Here is a 22,212-nt window from a genome sequence, read left to right on the forward strand (position 1 = left end):
AATCTTCACTTAATCTCTAGCTCAGTTAATGTGACCTATCTCCTAAAGGAGTGGGTTTGTGTCAAATCAAAATTATTTCTTTTGGTGTTGCTTTTCTGCTTTCGAAATAATGGCCCATTTTATATTGTTCTATTTGGTTAATACGCGCTTCTTCTGGATGCCCAGTTTGTATCAGAAGTGAAGGGGAGCAGCTCTGCAAGGGTGACCCTCTTGGGAAGTAAATGAAATAGCAAACATATGCCATGATTTAGGGCTTTGGGAAAAACATTCTGTGGCCCAAGATGATCAGAGGGCACACTATTACAGGTTTGGTATAATCTTCCCCATCTTGGGGAGACAGTTAACAAAATTCCGTTTTTCTACTATATATTGCCATTCCGCATCAGACACTGAGTACTGTGACAGGTACAAAGACCTGACACATGGCTCCTGCAGTCCCCAAGGACATCTGCAAATATCTAACGTGCAGTAGGAAATTACAAGTAGCCCAAAACTCTGAGTTTAGGAGAGGTTATATCCAGCTACAGCTGGATCTGGAAGGGAGGAATGGGGGCAGCTCAGTGATAGCTTCATAAGGGATATCCAAAGATAGGGCAGGGCAGTGACTCTTGGAAAGGAAAGCATAGGAAACGTGTACGCCTCAGAGCATGTTTCTCTACTTTGGAACACAGAGCACAGGCCAGATGGTAAAGGAGTTTTAACATTAGCTAAAGTCAAACTATTTTGACTACAAGCATAGTAATTAATAATCAAACACGTAAACGTAATATACCAACATTTTACCTCTAAAGCAAACCATTTTGGTTGAACCACAAGAAATTTACATACAAGGACAATGTACAAACAGAAGTGAAATTACTAAAGTGCACTGGAAAATAACCCATACAGAAAAAAGAAATCTTTTTTTATTTGTCTCCTAATCATAGTGAGGTGTGGGGAATATGTTAATTTAAACTACAGCTTTATGAGTTCACAGCTATCACAGATTCCTTTTAGGCCACCAGTGTAACGCTACAGGGTGAGTCTCTGGCATTTTGTTCTAAAAACCCACAAATGAGACGGTAATGTGACCAGCTGCAGCTCCCTTCCTGCATTTCAGAAGCTCTGGGTGTGCACACACTTGCAGCTCTGTGTAACTTCACACAAAAGACTGGCAATTGGCCAAGCAGCCTGTGCCATGGTGTATAGTCCCCAAGGTTCAAGATCTGCCATTTAATTCCAATCCAGCCATAAAACGACACCAATATAAAAACACTATACCAATATAAAACAAATTAAATTCCAATTCTATTTAATAAAGGTATTCCTCCAAAATGCAATATACAATGATATTAAGGTATGTAATCTACATTTTTAAAGAGACCTATGAATATAATTCTACTCCATTAAAATAATCCTAAAATAATTCTTAAAATTTCCTCCAAGAGTTACTATTTCCTCATAATCTTACCAATAGCAAGAAAACCCACGGCACACAGAGATTTTACTGTTTTCAAGCTTCCCAATTAAGCATTTCATGCACCTTGCTAACTGAAAATCAAGAAGAATGAATGTTTTCAACATCTGGTAAGTATAGGTTGGCATGACATATAACAACGGTTGTGAGATAGATACCTCAAGAATGAACTTATTTTCTACTGTCTAAAGAGAAATACAGCTTTACAGAAATGTTCTGTCATCAGGTAGGTAGCTATGTCATTCTAGCATGTAAGTTTCCTAAAGGAAAGGGGGGAAACTAATGAGAACACTTGAACGTCTTGGATAATGCTCAGCTTTCGTAGAAAGGAGTGTTTTACAAGAGCAAATAAGAAACCGAGCACTAGGTCTTGTGTGCAAATCTTGGGAAGATTTTCATTTTTACTGAAATCTTCATCTACCTCTAGCTTCCCTCTCTTCCAGGTCTGGACACCTTTCACACAAAGGATCACTGAAGTAGGAGTGTTCTGAATGACTAAACCTTAAGATGTTTCATTCAATAGCCACAATTTAATAATGTTAAATTTGTAGAAATTAAGACTTGGAAAGCCACGTGATCTTTTTTTCTTCCTTTTGACGGACACGTTTCTTCAATACAATTATCAACTAATTAGCACACAACTTCAGTAGAAAGTGTGAATCAAAAGTGATATTTAGACTTTAATCCCCATCCTCGCCTAGTACTGCCTACATGTAACAGTCAAGGGCTGTATGGCCAAAAAATAAAAAGCTCCAAAGAAATTCTGTAAAGTGGCTTTTTTTCCCCTCAATGTCAAAAACCTTTTGAATTGAGAGTGAACTGATTAAAACAAATAAAGAATTATAATTCACTAATCAAGGAAAGAAATTCGCTTCACACTGAAGTTAAAACTGAAAAATACACTGACCTCCTGAGCATGCCAAGTGGATACGGATTGTAAAACATCACTGTAAAATACTTACTTTTATTGTCATTTATATGAAGCAGACATGTATATTATATTACAAAGAGAGAACAGGGCTTCTAATATTTTTTAAAAAATAGCTACACATGAAATTCTTCACCTGTATCTACAGAGGAGTAGGAAGACGAGAATGGAACTGTGCTGAGAGAGGTGAGAGAATGTCAAAATAATTTTTAAACAAAGTTTAAATTTTTAAGATGATATAACAAAATGTTAACTTGCACAGTAAGACCATGGGATTTTTCACATGGGTTTTTATCATATTATTCTTCAATTAAAAACAAAACAAGAAGGAAAAAGGGATTATGATGAACAACAACACAAAAATACTTTTCACTTCCCTGAAGCTTACTGGCATGGACAAGGAACAGGAGCGAGGAAAGAAGAGGAGGCCTAGAAGTTGAAGGGAGCATGCAAAGGAAACTCTCCATGAACAGGACAGGCATTCCTGCTGGCTCCAGTGCCCCGTGATTTAGCAGAACTAAAAAGAAGTTTCGGCAGTAGCAACTGGGTTAGAGTCTGGGAGGGGGAGGGAGCAAGGAAAATGAGAAAACAGGTGCATGCTCATAGTAAGGAATATTATTTCCAGAAAAATATTAATACTTACCAATATGTACTGTAGCTACTACAGTCCATACACACTGTGTGCTGAGCTTTGTCTTGTTTTTCTGGTTTCCTATGGTTGGCTAAGGGCACCTGTGCTTCTTCGTAATGTTTTTTTGCGTGGCCATTCACATACCTTACAAAAATCAAATGAAAATTTATTTTAATTTAAATATTGCTTTAGAAGTTAAAGTAGGAGATGATGATAAAAACTTAGGTGGTAATCAAATCAAAATGAGAAAGAATTCACTCCTCCTTTTTAGGGCATTCAATCATTTAGTTATTTATTAAGTTGAATACTTAAAATACGCTCCTTTTTTGCAATCAAATAGGACAGTCAACTTTTAATTACAATATACACAAGACTAGGGCAAGGCAAGGAAAGGAATTATCTATGCAAATCAGTTTCAAAACCACTGATATTCTCACTTATCAACTACTTCACTGATGTTCTTGCTACAGTTATTTTTTTTCAAGCTTGTCTCACACTGCTAACCCCCAACTCAGGTTATTATCAAACACAGCTCTGTAAACTAAATTACTCAGCCACTTTCCACAAGGGCCACAGGCTCTGCTTGGGTTGCTGCTTAACATAAAACGTCGAGAGTCAGGTATGGAAACAGGATAATCTTCCATTTCTTTCTCATCAATATGGCTTCAGATCTTTCATTCGAACACCTGAATAATCAGCTCCACTCATATGGAAACATATTTGTTTAGGAAAAAAATCCAAACAAAACACAAATCATTTTAAACTTACATAAACTGTTATTTCTCTACATGGATAAAGATAATCAAAAGTTGACTATATTTGATATATAGACGATGTATCACCCAATTGTACACCTGAAATCTATGTAACTTTACTAACAATTGTCACCCCAATAAACTTTAATAAAAAAAAGTTGACTATGTTCATAAAAAAATTTGTAACACTTTCCAACTCAGATTCAGTAAATCATTGCATCACAAAAAGCAAAATGAAACCGAAATAAGGATTCATGTGCACATGGTGCGCACCCAAATTCATCTACACTTTCGCCTAAATACTGTACAATGCTGTAACTGATCACTACTGTGAAGACCCTTATAAAACAAAACCTCCCAATTCCTAGAACGCAGCCAATCTGTAGAAGGCAAGGCCTAACGGAAAATTCAGAACAGTCAAAACAACTGTTGGTTAAGTGGTACCAAAATAAATACGCTCAGGGAGGTGAGGTGCCATTTCTGTCATGTGGCACCTTAATTGTACGAGGAGCAACACCTACCTGGGGAAAGAAGAACAGTTGTCAGGAAGGGTCCCCTGCAAGCCCAGCCTCTCTACCCCAGAGCTGGAAGCAACAGAGGCACTACTGACCTCAACTCAGAATGTGATCACGTTTCTTCCCCCATGTTTTCATTTCAGTAAACATAACCAACACTTGTGTATACATGGGCCCTCTGTCCACAAAAGTGGACTAAAATGAATTTGAAAATAAAGTAATGTTTAAGAGTATAAACTCAAAATCTAGATTGCCTGGGTTCAAAAGCAGGCTTTGCCACATACTGGCCATGTAAGCTTGGGTGAGTCACTTAACCTCTTTGTGCTTATGTTTTCTCCTCTGTAAAATGGAGATAATAGTACTCAGATCTCACGCATTGTCAGGTGATTAAATTACATAATCCAGGGCTTAGAATACATGCATGGATAAATGAACATTAGCAATTTTATTCATATTTTCCTCTATCTGCTCAACTAGTATTTATTCAGAATCCAAACATAATTGCTTAGACAGTGGTCATGTTAAGCACGTAACTTTGAGATGACACATTGCATAGGTCAAGAAACACCCAATATTTAATTAAAAGGCGAACTCTAAGTTATAATACAGGCTAATATCTAATCAGCACAATTTCCTATGCTTATACATATTTGTACTGTGCCATGAAAAGCAATAATAATATTTATAGTGAGTACCTCCTCTGGAATCAAAGAAAAAGCAATACTAAACAATAACAATAAAGGCATTACTACTTTCAAGTCTTTGAGAACTGTTATCTGTACATAGTACACATAGTTTATTTAGACCACACTGTAGTCTCCAAATATACTAGATGTTTAAACGGTTACTATAAATGTCAGTGACAAAGTAAGTAAGAAGTGTATTACTGCTGACATGAAGATTAGCAATGTTTTGGCTAATACTCAATACAGTCAGAAGTTAACCTTATATATAAATTGGATAACATAAATAAATATTTTCCTCATCTAGTTTTAGATTTTCACTAGACAATTTGGTCTAAAAAGGAAAATGTCAATATACATGTCACACATTTCTAACAATCACAAAAATTGGAAAAATAACTTCAATAGGATGGTATTACGAAGACCAACAGAATATGTAACTCAAATATGCTACTGATAAACTGTTTCCTAGTTGGAAAGATATTCAATTTAAGACTTCCCTGCATAAAAGTGGTCTAAAATTACTGAAAAATCAGAATCCGTGGCAATCAAGGCCCAGGATTACATAACAACAACAACAAAAAAAAATTAACCAATAAACCATGTAAAAGGAAGATCCAAATGCAGGCTACGCTGATTATGTGTTTAATCTACTTAATCATCTTTTTCTGGAACTATGTCAAATTTCTAAGTTTTTAAGATTGCTTGCAATTGGAAATAGACTACCTGCAGAGTCTAGAAAATTTTCCACTTACTTTTCCAAAACCTGCTTAGAAAATTGTTTGTTGCTTGCTATTAAAAACATTAATCTCTCCAATTTTTGAGAGTTTGTTAGGTCTTTTTGTTGGCATATGACCTTCAAGATTTAAGTTGTAGAGCACTATGAGACAACTGGAGAACAGAACTACATAAATTTTATTGCATTATAATTCTCACCTCTCAAAATCTAGGAGAGGAATCTGTCTCTTCAAGTGCAGAATTTAAGTGCTTCTACTTTTCTTCTTTTTTAAAAAAATGTTATCTGTACAAAGTATTTTCAGGTTCCCCAAATCCTAGAGATTTCAAAACCACAACAGCCAAAATTAAGATATGCAGTTAACATTTTCCAAAGGCACTCTTAAGTGTACATGGAAAAAAATACTCAATTCCAGGGCTCAAAATGTGAAAAATCAAAAGTTAACTGAACAAAGATGCTCTCTTCATGCAATGAGGGTTTAAAAACAACAATGGGGCAACAGTCCTAATAAATACGATATAGATTTCAGCCTGTGTGACTTAGTATGATTTCCCATGCCCTGGCTACTAAGCTTTTAACTCTACAGTAAATTCAAAGTGGACTTTCTAAGCTAAAAGAGCAATAGACATAAATGTGCTAATGCCAGGCTAAAAGAACACAAAGGTTGATATTTGAGTTTGTGTTCAAAGAAAAGAGCTACCAGAGTATTTAAATCACATCATTTTGCAGCCATGAACTGCTAGGAAATGCTCAGGCCAACTGCAATGGGGGTGGGGGTGGGGGTGAAGAGTTAAGTCTCTGGAAAGCAAAACTACCTTCATGAAAAAATGAAACTCTTGGTACATCTTACAGTTAATTATGAAATCCACAGTGAGGGCATTTTCAAGGGAATTCCTTTATCTGTAAATATTTTAGTGTTTTGTTTCCTGAAGAATGATGTGATAGCTGGGATTTAAATCAAACGTCAGTAAAGGTGGAAATGGGGCAGGTAACAGGTGAGACAAGACGGGCCATGTGATGATGACTGCTGAAGCTGGGTGATGAAAACATGGGGTTCAATTATACTATCTCCCTACTTTTGTGTATGCTTAAATTTACCCTGATAAAGGGTTTTAAAAACAACCATAAGAAAAACTTCTATTTAAAGATTTCAAAGTTCCCTTATTTCATCTTTTCAATCAACTATTACTAGATTTAGATTATCTTTGTCATCAAATGAATTCCTCTGAGTATCAATATAAAGGGTTTTCCCCCTAGATTTTCCTCAGTTGTACCACTGAAAAAATAGATTCTACTGGGAGAGGGAAACCCTGCAGAGAATTACACACTATGATTAAGCAATGGTGCTAAATAAATCCAAATCAGTAAACCTGACATAAAACTTACAGGCAAATTGAAAAAGGCAAGTAGGGTAATGAAGTAATAAGTATGTCACCTACCTTCCACAGTGGACACTTGAACAAGTCAAACAGACCCAGGGGCTTTTGTTGGACCGGCACACTAATAAAAAGAAAAATACACAATATACCAATTGTATCACATTAGCTCCCAATTTCTCCCCTAATCTGTAATATCATATCCTGTGATTAAGTTATAAATTCCATGGCAGCTTAGGTGTACTGCAATCACAAATCCCTGCTTTGTAAGTGCATTTACACAAAATGGCTGCCTAATTAAAGTTACATTGAAAAGAATTTAAACGCATGTCCACAACAGCTGCTCATTTTAATTGTTGACTCAACTCAAATAGTTTAATCACAAGTTAAACACATAGTTACTTTTTTCCTTTATTACTTATTCCTTTTACCATAGTCTCTGACAAGTTAATGACAGTCTATTTTTACATTGAAAACATTTTTTAAGTCTAATGTTTAATCATGTGTCTTTGCCATGCAGATCATATACTATTATAAATGACAACTCTTTCAGTTTACTTAGTGAGAAGTATAACCAAAGGATACAATTAGGAAGACTGACCCTAGTTCTTCCCTAATTAATATCTCAGTTGCATAAAATATAATTCTAAATATGACAATTGCACATAATTCTAACTGAGAGTGTAATCAGAATATTAATTGTTTTAGTTTAAGTATTATAGGGGTGGGGCAGGCAAAAAGGGGTATGAATACTTTTTAAAAATTGATTACAATTTTGATTGCTGTTTACTCATTCAATTAAAAAACCCAATAAGCATAACAACAATTTTCAAAAAGAAAGGGATATAAAAATCACCTGGAAAGCTTTTTCAAAACACGTATGTTCTACTCAAGCAGAGATATCTACATTGGGGTGGGGACAGAAGGACAAAGAACATGTGTATCTTGAGAAAAACAGCTTTCCCAGATGACTCCCTAATAATACAACCCCTTGAGAACCACTGGTCAGCTTCTAGGGGCATCGGGGGGCGGGGCAACACAGCACAACCACGCACTCCGGATTATAGTAAATCCATTGTCTGGCACATAATATATGCTCAATAAACATTTGTTGAACGAAAGTTTAAATTTCTTAGTTTAAAATACCAAGCTCTTCCAAAATCTGGTCCCTACTATATACTGCTCTTGCCTTATCATACATCACAACAGGCCTTTCTCTGTTAAGAAAAATTAACCACAACTGGGAATAAGGTGAATCAAGAACTGTAAACCCTTTCAATATATAATGAAAAACTTTTAATAGGTCCTCCCAAAGATATTTAATTACAGTACCATTGTTTGACCTGCTGTTTACTACTGATTAGGACCCGAATTCTATGAAGTTAAGGTAAATCTGTAGATTTTTATTTGGTAGAGATAATTTCTGTCCAGCAGGTTCCAAAGGTTATGGTTTTACTACCGTGTAGGACCTTAACCAATTTTATATCTAGTTTAGCAATTGATTGCAATGTTCATTCTTCAGTGTCTACATACACTCAATTCCTCAAATGCTCTTAGAATCAGCTTTCCCATTCTGCTGGTTCCCTCATCATGAGCTAAATCTACAACATATGTTTACCTGTGTTTGGGAGGAAAAGGGAGGACAGGAAGCACAAAAGAGGGCAGGGATAAACTAAGGGACTGCCTGTCTGGCAGACACAGGGCTCTAACTAGTTTTGAATATGCAAGCTGTGAGATAAAATCCCTTTCCAGTTAGCCAAGGGCCTTTCTTTAGGGCATTCACACATTTACATGAATTGCCAGGACTATCCTGAAGGTATTTGTGTTTTACTTAGTTGGGTCCAATTTTGTTATATGTTTATGTAAGCTGCATGACAGCAAGGCTAAGAAGAATACTTGCCAAACTGCTAACAACAATTATTTTAGGCAGGTACCTGAGAAAACTATTTCTGAGGGGAGACTGATGGCTTTTTATTCGTACACCCTCAGCTATTTGATTTACATCAAGAGTATGTAGTTTTTATATTTTGAAAAGAAAGTCCTAAAACGTGCATTTTTAAAAAAGAAAAATAAATTAGAAAACAGCTTGCATGACACAGGTATTGATGGTGTGAGACATAACTTGGAGGATTGAAAAACTACAAACATCGTAGTTCTTGTCCTCCAGCATGTCTCTCTTTTTCTTTCAGCAAATACTAAGAAATACTGCAACTCAATCCAGAAAAAAAACAACTGCTGAATTTAATATCACCCGATAATAAATAATGTTATAATAGTAAGTTCAGGTTCAAGTTTTTATATAGAGGTGTTCTTTTTTAAATTATGCAAGTTTTTTTCCTCTTTTAAATGATGAAAATATAGAGCAAAATCACTGTTACTTTGATGTGTTTCCTACCAGGTGTTCTTTTTCCCCTTTATAAATACACACGACACATACAATTTTGTAATCTAATTGTTCTACTATCAGTATACTGAATGCATGTCTTCATGTTATTGAATTTAGAACAGTGTATTCCAGATCTAGTCTTATACTATCTCAATTATCTCATCAACTTTTATTAATTTTTTTAATATCTCAATTTCAAATTTTAAAAAAGGTGCCCTAAAGTTGAGGGAGGAAGAATGGGGAGTAACTACTCCATAGGCGTGGAGTTTATTTTGAGGTGAAGGAAATGTCTTGGAACTAGATGGAGATGGAGGTTGTCACTGAACTGTTCACTTTTAAATGGTTAATTTATGTTATGTGAATCATACCTCAATAAAATAATAAGTAGATAAATAAATAAGACAGGGATAAGGAGAATAAAAGTAAATAAAGTACTGATTTTCAAAAACATTGGAAACAAGTGACTGCGCCTTTTAATAAATCTCAAAAAAGACTTCACAATCTGAGTCAAGAAACCTGATTTCTTCTGTCATCAATATTTACGTAAGTCAAGACTTATTGTCCGATAGGGCAGTTGGTCTTGGCTATATAAATGACAGCACTCTCTGAGGGCTTAATACTTTCACACCAGAAAAACATTTGAAGGCTAGGAAGCCACAGAGAACGGGGTATGATGAGGCATTCCAAAGCCATGCATTGTATTGCTTTGGAGAATATTCACTGTCTACACACACACCTTATCTAAATTAGAAATCTTTAGTGTACCTAAGACAATTATAAAATAGAATGAAAAAATACTGGCTTTAAATTAAACTAATTCTCAATTATTAAGAACAGTTCATACATAGCATGAATAAAACAATACTACAAATAATCTTAAAATAATTTACTTTAATCACCTTAAGGGGAATTATCTTATTATAAAAAGATAGTGTCAACTTATAGATGGATGAGTTCAAGTTTATCTATAGGATCAACCCATTTCCCATGGGAACAGTATTAGAGGTTTCCAGGCTCTTCTATAAAAACTCTACATGAATCATAATATAACTGAAATTTTTATAAATATATATATAGTCAATAAGAATATTTCAAAACTTTGAATACACTATCTATTCAGCAAAACATAAAAATATTACACTGAAGCTTTTATGTTTTAAATCTTAAGTGCTGGTACTTGAGAGAAGGAGTGTAATATGAATAGCCACTTGTAGAAGTTCAAAATGACAAATCTGAGAATTTATAAGGGTTCTTTTTATTACACATAATCACACTTCAAGGTGATGTCAAGGCAAGGAAGCCATGCAGTGTATTTCTCATACTGTTACACGTGGCCACAGCAAGGTCACTGGATCTCATAAATGGAGTCTCGTCTTCTTTCACTCAGATTATAAAATTTCCTCAAAGTTACTGTCTCTTCTCCCTTTTGTTTAGATTCTTCTCACTCCAAGCTCAGCATCTCTTTTCTCAGTGTCTGGGCATCTCAGCCTGAAGGTTGGTACTAACTAGGCTCCTTCCACCATTCTCCTGAGGCTATGGCCTCAGAACCTTCCTCTGGCCCGGTTCTCAACTCAGCCACAAGCTCTGGGAGTTGCGAGCGGGGCCCATTTGGAGGGAGTGAAGAATCCTGAGCGAGGGCCATTCTCCAGAAGGTAGGAGCTGTAAGACGTGCTGGGCAGGGGAGAGAGGTGGAGAAGTGCAGGTCTCTAAAACCTGCGGACACACATCTTCTTCCTAAAGCCCCCCAAAGCTTGAACTCTCCTGGGAACCAGGAAGTGAGAACTGAGGGGGCACAGAGGCAGAGGGAAGGCATCCAAGTGACCCACAGACCAAAGTGGCTTCCCTCCGTTAGTCCTGAGACAGGGAATCATATGCTGCCCTTCTTTATCATCAAGAGATAAAGACGGGCAGAAAACTAGGGAAGTCTGCGCTTAAAGGGGCCTGTTCACACGCAAATGTTTCCATGTTGTGTTCAGGAGACAAGGCGTTCCTACGACAAAACGGCGTCCACACTGAATGTAACGTTCTTTCCGCAGACCCGCCGATCTTCAATATGCGTGGTATTCACGACATAGAACCTAATAATAGAGCGCACACTTGATATTCAAGGCCTGTCAACAATTCTCCTGGAATTCTAAAAATTTTTTAGAAAACACGAGCTAGTGCTTACAATATAACTTAGGCACTGTCTCTATACACAAAATAGTTCAAGAACACAGCACTGACAGACAAGCCATTTATAGTGCATCCATTATTCAACAGTTGCTTCCACTGGTAGAGACTAAGAATTCAAAAGTGAGGATCCAATAACCAGGTCTCTAGTCCTGGCTCCTCCACTACTGGCTATAGAACCAAGAACATCACTGCTATTCTGGGTCTACTTCTTCATTGTAAGATGAAGACTAGCTGATGAGCATGTCCCCGCTGATTATAAAATCATTCAAAGAACATAAGGCAAAAAACAGATGAAACAATCATGTCATCTTCCCCTACAGATAAAATTCTCCCAACTCCACTCTCCACCTACTTTTCTTAAAAGGCTTAACAAAGAGATTAATTGCTAATGCAGCATGATTTTCTAAACCCCTGGTTTTCAGCTTTCCCGCCCCTCACCCCCCCTCCCACCATCCCTGAGAAGCAAACACTTTCCCACCGCATTGCCCACTGCCCATCAGTAACGGCTGCAACAGCGGGGGTGGGAAGTGTGTGGAATCATTGTTCAAAACCGTCATAGACAGACACGCTACTACCACAGAAAATCTCAGAATCCCCTCCCCAACACACACAGAATATTTTAAGTGCAACCCTAAAAATATTAGCAACCCATAAGAAAACATCCATAATACGTGTTTTCTAAAAAGCAAATTCGTTTTTATCTAGTTAATGTTTATCTAGTACATACTATTGCCAAGCATTACTGCAACCACTTTATGGATATTACTTCATTTAATCCTCTACAATCCAGTGAGGTGCATAGTATTATTTGGCCCATTTTATAGATAAGGAAACTGAGGCACAGACAAGTTATTAACTTGCTGAGTTAGTGACAAACTGGAACTCAAACTCATGCCATGTTTGAAGGCATGGACTGCTACAAAGCAGTAAGTCCAGAGGGCTGTCATTTTAGTTTAAAAAATATTCCATTCTATGTGTTTCTGTGTATATATTATATACCTATACATAAATTTTTTTAAAGTGTGTAAGAGTATATAGGAACCGTTAACAGTTATGTGAAAAGAATGAGATGGATGATTTGAGGTACATGGACCCACTTTCAACTATACTGTTTGAATTTAAAGTATTACCTTTTTTGTAATAAAAATAAATTTTAAGTACCTTAAATTTAAAGATACTGGTATTATAAAGTCCTAGTGAAAGGAATTTATTCTAAATGATTAAATTAAACCCAAATAATTAATTTGGGTAAATTAATTTGGGTAAATTTAATTTGGGTAAATTAAACCCAAATCCAAGATCATAACTGTGAGTTTGTAAAAATATGATCAATAAAAACAAAATTTTTGCAGCTGTTATTCAAAACACACACACATATTCCATAAAAGTATCAATAGTAAAGTGTTATTTTTCTTGAAATTGGAGGACAGGGCAATACTACCGTAAAAATTCTATAAGTATTCCAGTACATATAAGTCGAAATAAATTCTAGACCTAACCCAGTTTACCCTCCAACTGATATAATTTCAGATGTTTAAGAACAAGGTATATAATCTTTATACTATAAAGGCTCTTTGAACCATATGTTCACAAGCCTATTATTCTACGCTAAAAGTTCTGAAGTCTCTCCATCTTCAACTCGAATCCTCTGAAATTACTGGTGGAAGGAGTTGGTCAAGTCACATAAAGAGAGCAGGAACTGGGCCTAGTGTAGCCCAGAAAAGAATTCTAGCTACACTAAGCAACCGCCAAAGGTGCCAAAGCTGCCTGAGTGCTGCCCAAATCACTGTCTCTTGCCCCCGCCCCTTCCCTCAGTGACGCCCATTCTGGGAGAAGGCGCCGGGTTCCCAGGGAACAGGGAAGCAGGAGGGTTCTCTTAAAAAGCAACAGGAGGTGCCCCGGGGCAAAGCAGCGAGCCAATGCCGAGCTCGGGAGACGAAGCAGAGGCCTAAATAATGTCGGAGGAGAAGAGCCAGCATGAGAACCAAATTCAAAGTGCTCAGAAGTGGAGTTTGGGACTCAGGCCTAGACCATGGAACCAAGAATTCCGGGGCCAAGGCAGGGAAGGCAATTATGCAGCAGAGCTTATCTTGGTTGTCTTTCCACTTTGCCCCAGGAGAATCTTCTCCACCTTCCTCCTTCTGGCAGCTCTCTCTTGCCTGAGTCCCATTCTTATTCAAGGCTAGCAATCAATCTCTCCTGAATCATTAGATAAGGAAACTGTTTCCTGGTTAAGTCACAATTCAGTATTTCCCATAACCATTCTCAGTCTGTTTAACGGCCCTCTGATGGAGGACGGCACACTCTTCCCAGTGACAGGCAGGTCTGTGTCCTCATTCCTTGAACCCGGGCGGGCTCTGTAACCACCCCAGCCCGCCCCGACCAACAACACGGCAGAAGTGACTGCATGAGCTGCAGGAGTAGCATCCTTTGGCGAGTGCTTGGAAGCCACCACCACGGAGGAAGTCTGATCACCCGAGACCAACATACTGTGAGAAGCGCAAACCACATGGGGACTTTGGAAAACATGACACCATGTGTGTGGCGGGGGAGAGACTGGGACAGAGACAGAGACAGAGACTAGGGAGCACAGCGGCTCCAGACATGTGAGTTAAGAAGCCATCGGCAAGAGGATGCTCAGCCCCAGGTACTCCAGCTGATGCAACATCAGCCAAACTCTTCTGAATTCCTGACCCGCAAAATAAAATGGTGGTTTGAAGCCACTAAGACGTAGGATAATTTGTTACGCAACAATAGATAACCAGAATACCTCCTGTAGAAGGCGTATCACGGATAGAGCATCCCTCGCTCACCGCTGCCAAATAACTCACTGGAATGAGTGACACTGTTGTTTAGAAGTGAAGAAGGGACCTTCAAGAGGCTCTACTGCATAGGAATCAAAACTATTATTCAAAGACCAGACTATGACCTCTGGAAGAGAGGCAGAAGGAGTCAAGACATGGCAGTCCATCATCAACTAAGTTGTCAGCAGCCTTTGGACTCTTTCTATATCCCATCAATAACTTAGACATTCAAATCCGGATGTGCTGTCACTACGAGGAGACAACCTAATTGTTTCTTGAGCACAAACATCACTCCTAATGTTGGCCTATATTGTAAAAACAACCTTCAAAATCTCAAAAATACTATTCCCACAGCAATCCAAAATTCTGGATAAAACCCTTAAGAACATGCCACGGGCACTTGCAGGAAATCCTTTTCTCTTCATTAAAAGCTACGAAGCTTTACCCTTCTTCCTTTTGTCTCTTTGGATTATGTTCTTTAATAAGCACTCTGGGAAACCTCAGACTTTACTGAAGGCTGGATTTCAAAAACTGAATAACTTTAACAGTTGAAAACATCCTGTTCTCTCTCTGTTTCCAATTCCATCTTTAACCTATGAGTTGTGACATATTCATTAGCCAGCCTAACTGATCCCCACCATACCCAGCAATGTCTGATCCCAGGCCTGTGTAGCTGGGATCAAGAGTCCACATCCTAACCAGTCTCCCAAGACTTCTGAGGAACTACTCACACTTTTCTCCTCAACTTCTCAGCAAACTGCTGTGCAGATGCCGGGAGGAGGAGCTAGGCAGGGGCAGTGACCAGAACTCTGCTCCACGTCACTTTGGTTGAACCAGGCAGAGGCCTTGATCACTTGCCCTTGACCTCTGACCCTGCCAAAAGAACTCCTTTCTTCTCTAATACAAAAATGTACCAAACTGACTGGGTTACCCTCATAGGAATGTAACTATCACTCTGTAGTCTCACACATGTTAGAGGTCACGTGATATTGTGAAGCCAGCATGGGCTTCAGAACTGAGTCTTAGTTTACCTTCTAGCTTTACCATTCCTTTAGTCTATGACCTTAAGGAGTTGGTTCCAGAGGCTGCTTCCTCCTTTGTAAAATAGGACAAATACCTCCTCTACTCACATGGCTATCGTAAGGATTTCATGAGAAAAACAATATAAACTGCATAGCAAAGGGCCTAAAAAACAGAAAGCGCTCAGGGACTGTCAGTTCCTTTCCCCTGAAAATATATTTTATAAAATGAAATGGCTCTCAGGGATTAATTCTGATGGCTGCTATTATACACAACACAGGTAACACGTCCATGTACACCATGACTACTAAGTTTCAGAATTTTTCCCCTTACTGTATATTCATTAAAAGAAATTGCAGCTGACGATTCCTTTCCATAGAAAGTTCCAAATACATGTCACATTAAAATCAACAAAAATCCCTCAGAAACTACTCCTATCTGGCCTAAAATTAAATTATATTCAAAACATCAAATGAATGAGATAAAATACTCAATTTTAATAAGCTTATTTCAAAATTGACATAACTCCTAGAGTAGTTATAAGCTGGTTATAACCAGCTTAACGTCAGAATCCTTAAATTTTATATATATCGAACATAAAATACATACCTTAGGAAGCAAATGCATTTCAGAAGCACATTTTCAGAGATGTGCCAAGGAGGTTTAGACACATTTAAGTACAGAAGCAACTTAAATGTCAAACCATACCGAAATATACCAAACTCGGAGGTATTCAGAACAGTGATTAAGTCACGGTTTACCAAGAGAGACCTTTGATATTCCAAGAGCCAATATAATGGGGTTACAGGCCAAGTCATTTAAAAACATTTTTTAATTTCTAAATTTTGTTTTAGCAAAGAAGTAAATCGGAATGATTTCAAATCACACCAGATGTAAGATATAGTAATTAGCTTATTTTTAGGGACAAGTAGGTTTGAACTTCTACTCTAAATAATTCAATTCTTCTTTATCCACCTTACTACTATCTGGTTTTCTTTAAGGGGCAATATCCTTAGCTCTTAGAGGCTACTTCCGAGACTGTGCTCTAGCCTACTTTCCCAACCTATCCCATGTCAGGACATGCACAGAAAATAGCATCTGGATGGCACATGTCATAAACTGAAGAGGCTTCTCAGGGCCAGAAGTGATCTGCTTGGAGGTTCCAACCACCCTTAGGCCGACAGGCTCATTATCTCAACACATATGCAATCCACTCGTGGCCCCTCTGATGGGAAGCTATGCTGGCCGATCTTTTACATGGTTGGTTATCTAGCAACACAGGAGGAGGGCTCCCTTCTACTCCAATGTCCACTGGTTGGAACAAACGACTGGAAATCATCAACCACCTGAGAGGGCCAGCAACATTATCTGGGAATCCAAGAAGCCATTCCTCTCAGGATCTGTAATTTATAAGACCCATCCTCTGAGACCTGCCAGAGAAAATGGATGCCCAAAGCCTTATCTCTACCCTATGCAGAACTGTCTTGTTTTAATGCCATTCTATAACCCGAGGGAGCAGCCAGTCAATAGTATGACATGAACGAACCTAACATGAATTAAAAAGTAAGAGAGAAGTACCAGAAATAGCTGGGTCTGCGTCCTCAGGTGGGAAACTAGCACTGATCATATGTACAAGGGACAGTCAACTGCTTAAAACGAAACAGAACCCAGAGCATACGATTAGCTACCACTCACTAAAAATGTTCCCATGGCCACTTCTAGCTCTCTGATTTCAAGCTTTCCCCAGACAGAAAAAGAATTACAACAAAGTATTTCACATCAACAGCCCTGAATACATTTTTAAGATCATAGTAAATGGGAAGAGAGATCTTAGTTTATAAACATTATTCCTGACCAAAAGGAATAAGGGCTCTTGGAGAAATGGTTGATTCCAAGCAAGGCTGGGGCAGGCTGAGTACAAGAGAAGCCTGGAACATCTTGCTGTGCCAGAGAGAAAGAAATGGCTAAAGAACAACAGAGACATGTCTAAAGAATGGCTTAAGGGGGTTCCCACTAGCCAAATCTAGGACAATTTGAGCCTCAAAATCATAACAAAATATCACAGAATAAAATAAAAATCTGAGTCCATATTAATAAAATAAGTGAATAAATGAACAAGTGTGGGAGAAAGGAAAGCTCTTCCTTATAGAATACCAACTAATAGATTTAGAAGAAATATAAGTTAGAAGATCAACATCTTGCAATCATCCTAATAACTCAGTCAAGAATCATTAATGGGGCCAGCCCAGTGGCTCAGGCGGTTAGAGCTCCATGCTCCTAACTCCAAAGGCTGCCAGTTCGATTCCCACATGGGCCAGTGGGCTCTCAACCACAAGGTTGCCAGTTCGACTCCCGCAAGGGATGGTGGGCTGTGCCCCCTGCAACTAGCAATGGCAACTGGACCTGGAGCTGAGCTGCGTCCTCCACAACTAAGACTGAAAGAACAACAACTTGAAGCTGAATGGCACCCTCCACAACTAAGATTGAAAGGACAACAACTTGACTTGGAAAAAAGGCCTGGAAGTACACACTGTTCCCCAATAAAGTGCTGTTCCCCTTCCCCAATAAAATTTTTTAAAAAATGACTCATTAATGGATGCTAAAATTGGGTGACAGTTTGGTGAGGAACAGGATATACACACACACACACACACAATCTCAAAACATCTCCCACAAATTACTTATTAATAACAAAGAGAAAAATAGTAACTTTAAAATGGAGTTACTTGCAAATATTACCTTAATAAAGTAACCAAAGTTGACATCACCAAAAAACAAGGCAAATCAACATCACATCCCTTTTCATAGGAAGCCCTGAGAAGACACATTACTTCTGCAGCAGTCCTACCAAAACAACGCATGACTGGAATCTAACCATGAGGAAACATCAGAAAAACTCCAATCGAGGTACATTCTATAAAATAATTGGCCTGTATTCTTCAAAAATACCAAGATGTAAAAGACAAAGAAAAGCTAAGGAACTGTTCCAGATTAAAGGAGACTGACTGGAGAGTATGACAACAAAATGAAACGCATCATCCTGGATTAGATCCAGGGGAGTGGAAGGGAGGACAGAAAGGTGAAATAGCTACAAAGCACATTATATAAAAAGCATTATTGGGTCAATTGGAGAAATCTGACTATGAAATATGCATTAGACAATACTGCTGTGTCAGTATTAAACGTCCTGATTTTGACCAATAACCTGTGCTTTTTCAAAAGAAAGTCCTTGTTATTGGGAAAAAACCAAAGTACTTATGGATGAGAGAGCATTATGTCTGCAAATTACTGGGGGGGAGAGGGAATATATAAACAGAAGGTGCATAGATAAATAACACAAATGATGCAAAATGGTAACAAATGGTGAATCTAGGTAAAGTACATAGGCGTTCTTTGTATTATACTATTCTTAGCAATATTTCTTTAAGTGTGAAATTACTATAGCAAAATAAAAAGGGTTTTTGAGATTAAAACATTTATTCTTTATTTCCAATTAAGAACATACTTTTTTTTTTTTTAACTAAAGCACAAGGGAAAACGTTAAATTACCACCACTGTGCAGAGCCAAAGAGTCCTATAAACCTGGCATTAACTTCCCTTTATTGATGGATGATATGGATAATCCAGTAAAAATATTACAACATTATTAATTGCAGTAGTCCAGATGAACTTACATATCCAAAATCTGGCTTGTGATTTGGCTTCCCAAGCAGAGTCAAACCTTCTGGCTTACCTGTCTCTGTACTGCCTCTGTAACAGCAACAATATTTGCTCTGTTCATCAGAGAAGGTAAATCTGAGTTTAAACTTTTACTCAGAGCAATGCAAAGTCACTCAGTTTCAGTGACTTAACTTTCTGAAGGACAACAAATAAGATCCACTTCTGATAGGGCAAAGCATTTTGCCCTAAAACTGGATTAAAAATATCTCATCTAAAAATAGACACCAATTTAATCATGGCACACCAACTTCTCTTGTCTCTTTCCCTCCTAACATCCCACTAAAATGACAAAACAGGAATTAAACAGCTGTTAACTCACAAGGATAAAGACAACATGTGAGGCAACCAAAGCAGCCCAGTTATAGTTTCCCCATGTGTTTCCGAACACATGGAAGAAGTCAGAGGAGCAATAACAATCTTCGTAGTGCAAGGGAAGCTATAACCTAAGAGCGGGCAGAGAAGAATGTGGACACGAGGAGGTCCTGGGCTCACGGACACTGGCCCAGCCGACAGCAAGGACAGGGATGGGCCTGAAAACCAGGGGTCTAAGGACTGTGAGAAACAACTGAATCACAGAATTGCTGGCACCCTCATGTCAGAATTGAGTGGCCAGAGGGAAGACTGCAAAACTACATGGGGCTAAAAAAAATTCTCCATACAGACATCTTGAGTGTCATCCAATGAAGCAGGTGGGCCGCTCCACCACCTCAGGGTGAAGTCCACTGCAGACAAGGCCCACCCACTTACAGAGCTTTTTAGTACCTCACTCTTCCATGAAAAGACAGACAAAGGTAAAACATATCCTTGAAGAAAGCCTCTAGTCTCACAGAATCCTTTTCAAAGAAGACCCAGAGGAAACAGAAACAATGCAAGGAGCACAGAAAACATCAAAACAAACAAAAAAGCAAACTTAAATAACCCTAGAGTAATAAGAGAAGATGGTGCAAAACAACAGCAACAGAATATACAAAAAAGCAACGGTCAGAAAAATGAGGAAAAGCTTTTGAAAATTAAAAATGATTATCAAAATTCAATAGTAGGGTGGAAGAAAAAAATCAAGGAAATATCTCAGGAACTAGAACCAAAATGCAAAGAAACAGAAAATTACAGGTCTACCCAGGACACCTAACATTCAATTAACAAGAGTTCTAGAAAGAAAAAAGTACAAGTTAGGAGATGCACATATGGGAGGATGAGTGTGCTATCAAATGTATAGATTGAAAGGACCCTTGAGTACCCATCACAATAAAAGAAAAACTACCTATGTAGTTTCAGAACACCACGGATAAAAAAGAATATCCTAAAAGCTTCCAGGAAAATAATGAAAGGAAAACATATGAAGGAACGGTAATCAGAAAGGTGTCAGGTTTCTGTCAACAGCAACACTTGAAGTCTAAAAATAAAAGAACAATGGTTTCATAATTCTAAGAGAAAAATCTTTTCTAATAGTCTATAGTCAACCAAGCAATCAAGTACAAAGGTAGAATAAAAGTGTCCGATTGGCATGGGGTCAAAAATTTCCCTCCCCTGAGAAGGGAGCTAGATGATGCACTCCAGCAAAACACTTTAAAAAACCAAGATATGTGATCCAGGAAATGGGAGCTCTAACGCAAGAGAACAGCGAGGGAATCGCAGGATAAAAGCTGTCCGGCAGGCCTACAGAACAATTAGCTCCAATGAAAGTAAGTGCTCTGGGAAGGAGGTCTTCAGGAAAAACACAGTGCTGAGATTATCTATCCACTTAAGTGCTTGGAAAATAATATTCATGGACATTGGACAGATTTACAGGTACACTTGGTAGAAAATGTACAGAAGGTAAACTAAGCAATTTTTTAAAAAGGCAATTATTTACTCAAGGAAAAATAAAATGCTGGACAAGAAGGAAAAAGTAATCACTATATTGACCAAAACCTGTAATTTAATTATATTGAAAAATGGAGAGAGGGGCAAAGGGAAGGGTGGTGCAAACACGAATGTGGTCGTTTACCACAGCAAGATGTCCTGAGATAATGCCTAAACTTGATAAATTAAGAAGTAAGAGCGCATTACTTAGAAGTATGAGAGAGAAAGCTAAATAAGGCTTAAGGTGGTTGTCTGTGGACAGCAGGACTGAGGGTGGAGCAGAGGGATATTGTTCTATTTTAAAACTTTCAACTTAACTGTGTATATGTATTACTTTTTGAAAGCACGAATTAATCTTTAAAAGATAAACTGATATAATACCAATTCATGAAACTACCCAAACCATTTTTTATCTTAAAAAAAGAAGTATGTCTAAAATCTATGCATCACACAGCATAAAAATTACAATACCAGTTTATCATTTGGGGCCAGGCACTTACTGAATCCCCTACATATTGCAAAGCTAATTTGCAGAGCTAATGGCATGTGCCTTCTACTAGTGAATGTAATTTCAAAGCTGGCCAAAATTTGTCATCTACCTATTAACAGATCCAGATACCTACAGAGCCAGAACAGAGAGGGCATCTGGGCCTGCTGACTGCCCACATAGAGGCAAATTCTGATCCATAAGGCAGGTCCCCTCACGGGCTCAAGCATTCTCCTCTGTTTTGAAGTGGATTTCTGAAATCAGTTTTCAACATCAAAGGAAAACAACATATGGAAACAACGTATGTGAAACTACATAATCTCAAAAACTGCAATGCACTGAACAAATTTGTCAGTATTCGTTCTGTCACAAAGTAGACTAGTTTGGTGAAAAACACCTAATGAGGCTTATTATGCTGTATCTACTCTACCAGTCTTCAACTAAGTCCTGGAACTGTGCCCCGGTCTCCAAATGAGGGGAAAGGGTAGTGAGCAGAGAAGGATTAAATTACTAAAGACGAGCAGATTACTGCATCGGAGTCCAAATGGGCCGGGTTTGCCTTTGGAAGACCGGACACAAATAACGACAGAAAAATTACCAGGACTTTATATTATTTCAAAAATAACCTCCCCTATGAAGGTGATAATATAAAGAATGAACACAAAAGCCATGAATCACTTAAGAAAAATTCTGACATC

General features: G+C 38.0%; 1 protein-coding gene across 4 annotated transcripts in view; it reads right to left on the reverse strand.

The window, feature by feature from the left end:
• Positions 1-22,212, reverse strand: part of USP3 (ubiquitin specific peptidase 3) — an 80,606-nt gene that overhangs the window by 48,608 nt on the left and 9,786 nt on the right. For 2 of the 4 annotated variants that reach the window (XM_033107790.1, XM_033107789.1), the window contains exons 2-4: positions 7,144-7,204; positions 5,905-6,020; positions 3,028-3,159 (exon numbers count right to left, since the gene is read on the reverse strand). In XM_033107790.1, the coding sequence (XP_032963681.1) occupies positions 3,028-3,056 (29 nt within the window). In that variant the 5' untranslated portion in view covers positions 3,057-3,159; positions 5,905-6,020; positions 7,144-7,204. The remainder of the gene's footprint in view (positions 1-3,027; positions 3,160-5,904; positions 6,021-7,143; positions 7,205-22,212) is intronic. The other 2 variants (XM_033107787.1, XM_033107788.1) reach the window with 1 other exon arrangement.

The sequence above is a fragment of the Rhinolophus ferrumequinum genome, chromosome 6 (assembly GCF_004115265.2).
Source record: "Rhinolophus ferrumequinum isolate MPI-CBG mRhiFer1 chromosome 6, mRhiFer1_v1.p, whole genome shotgun sequence".
Lineage (NCBI taxonomy): Eukaryota > Metazoa > Chordata > Mammalia > Chiroptera > Rhinolophidae > Rhinolophus > Rhinolophus ferrumequinum.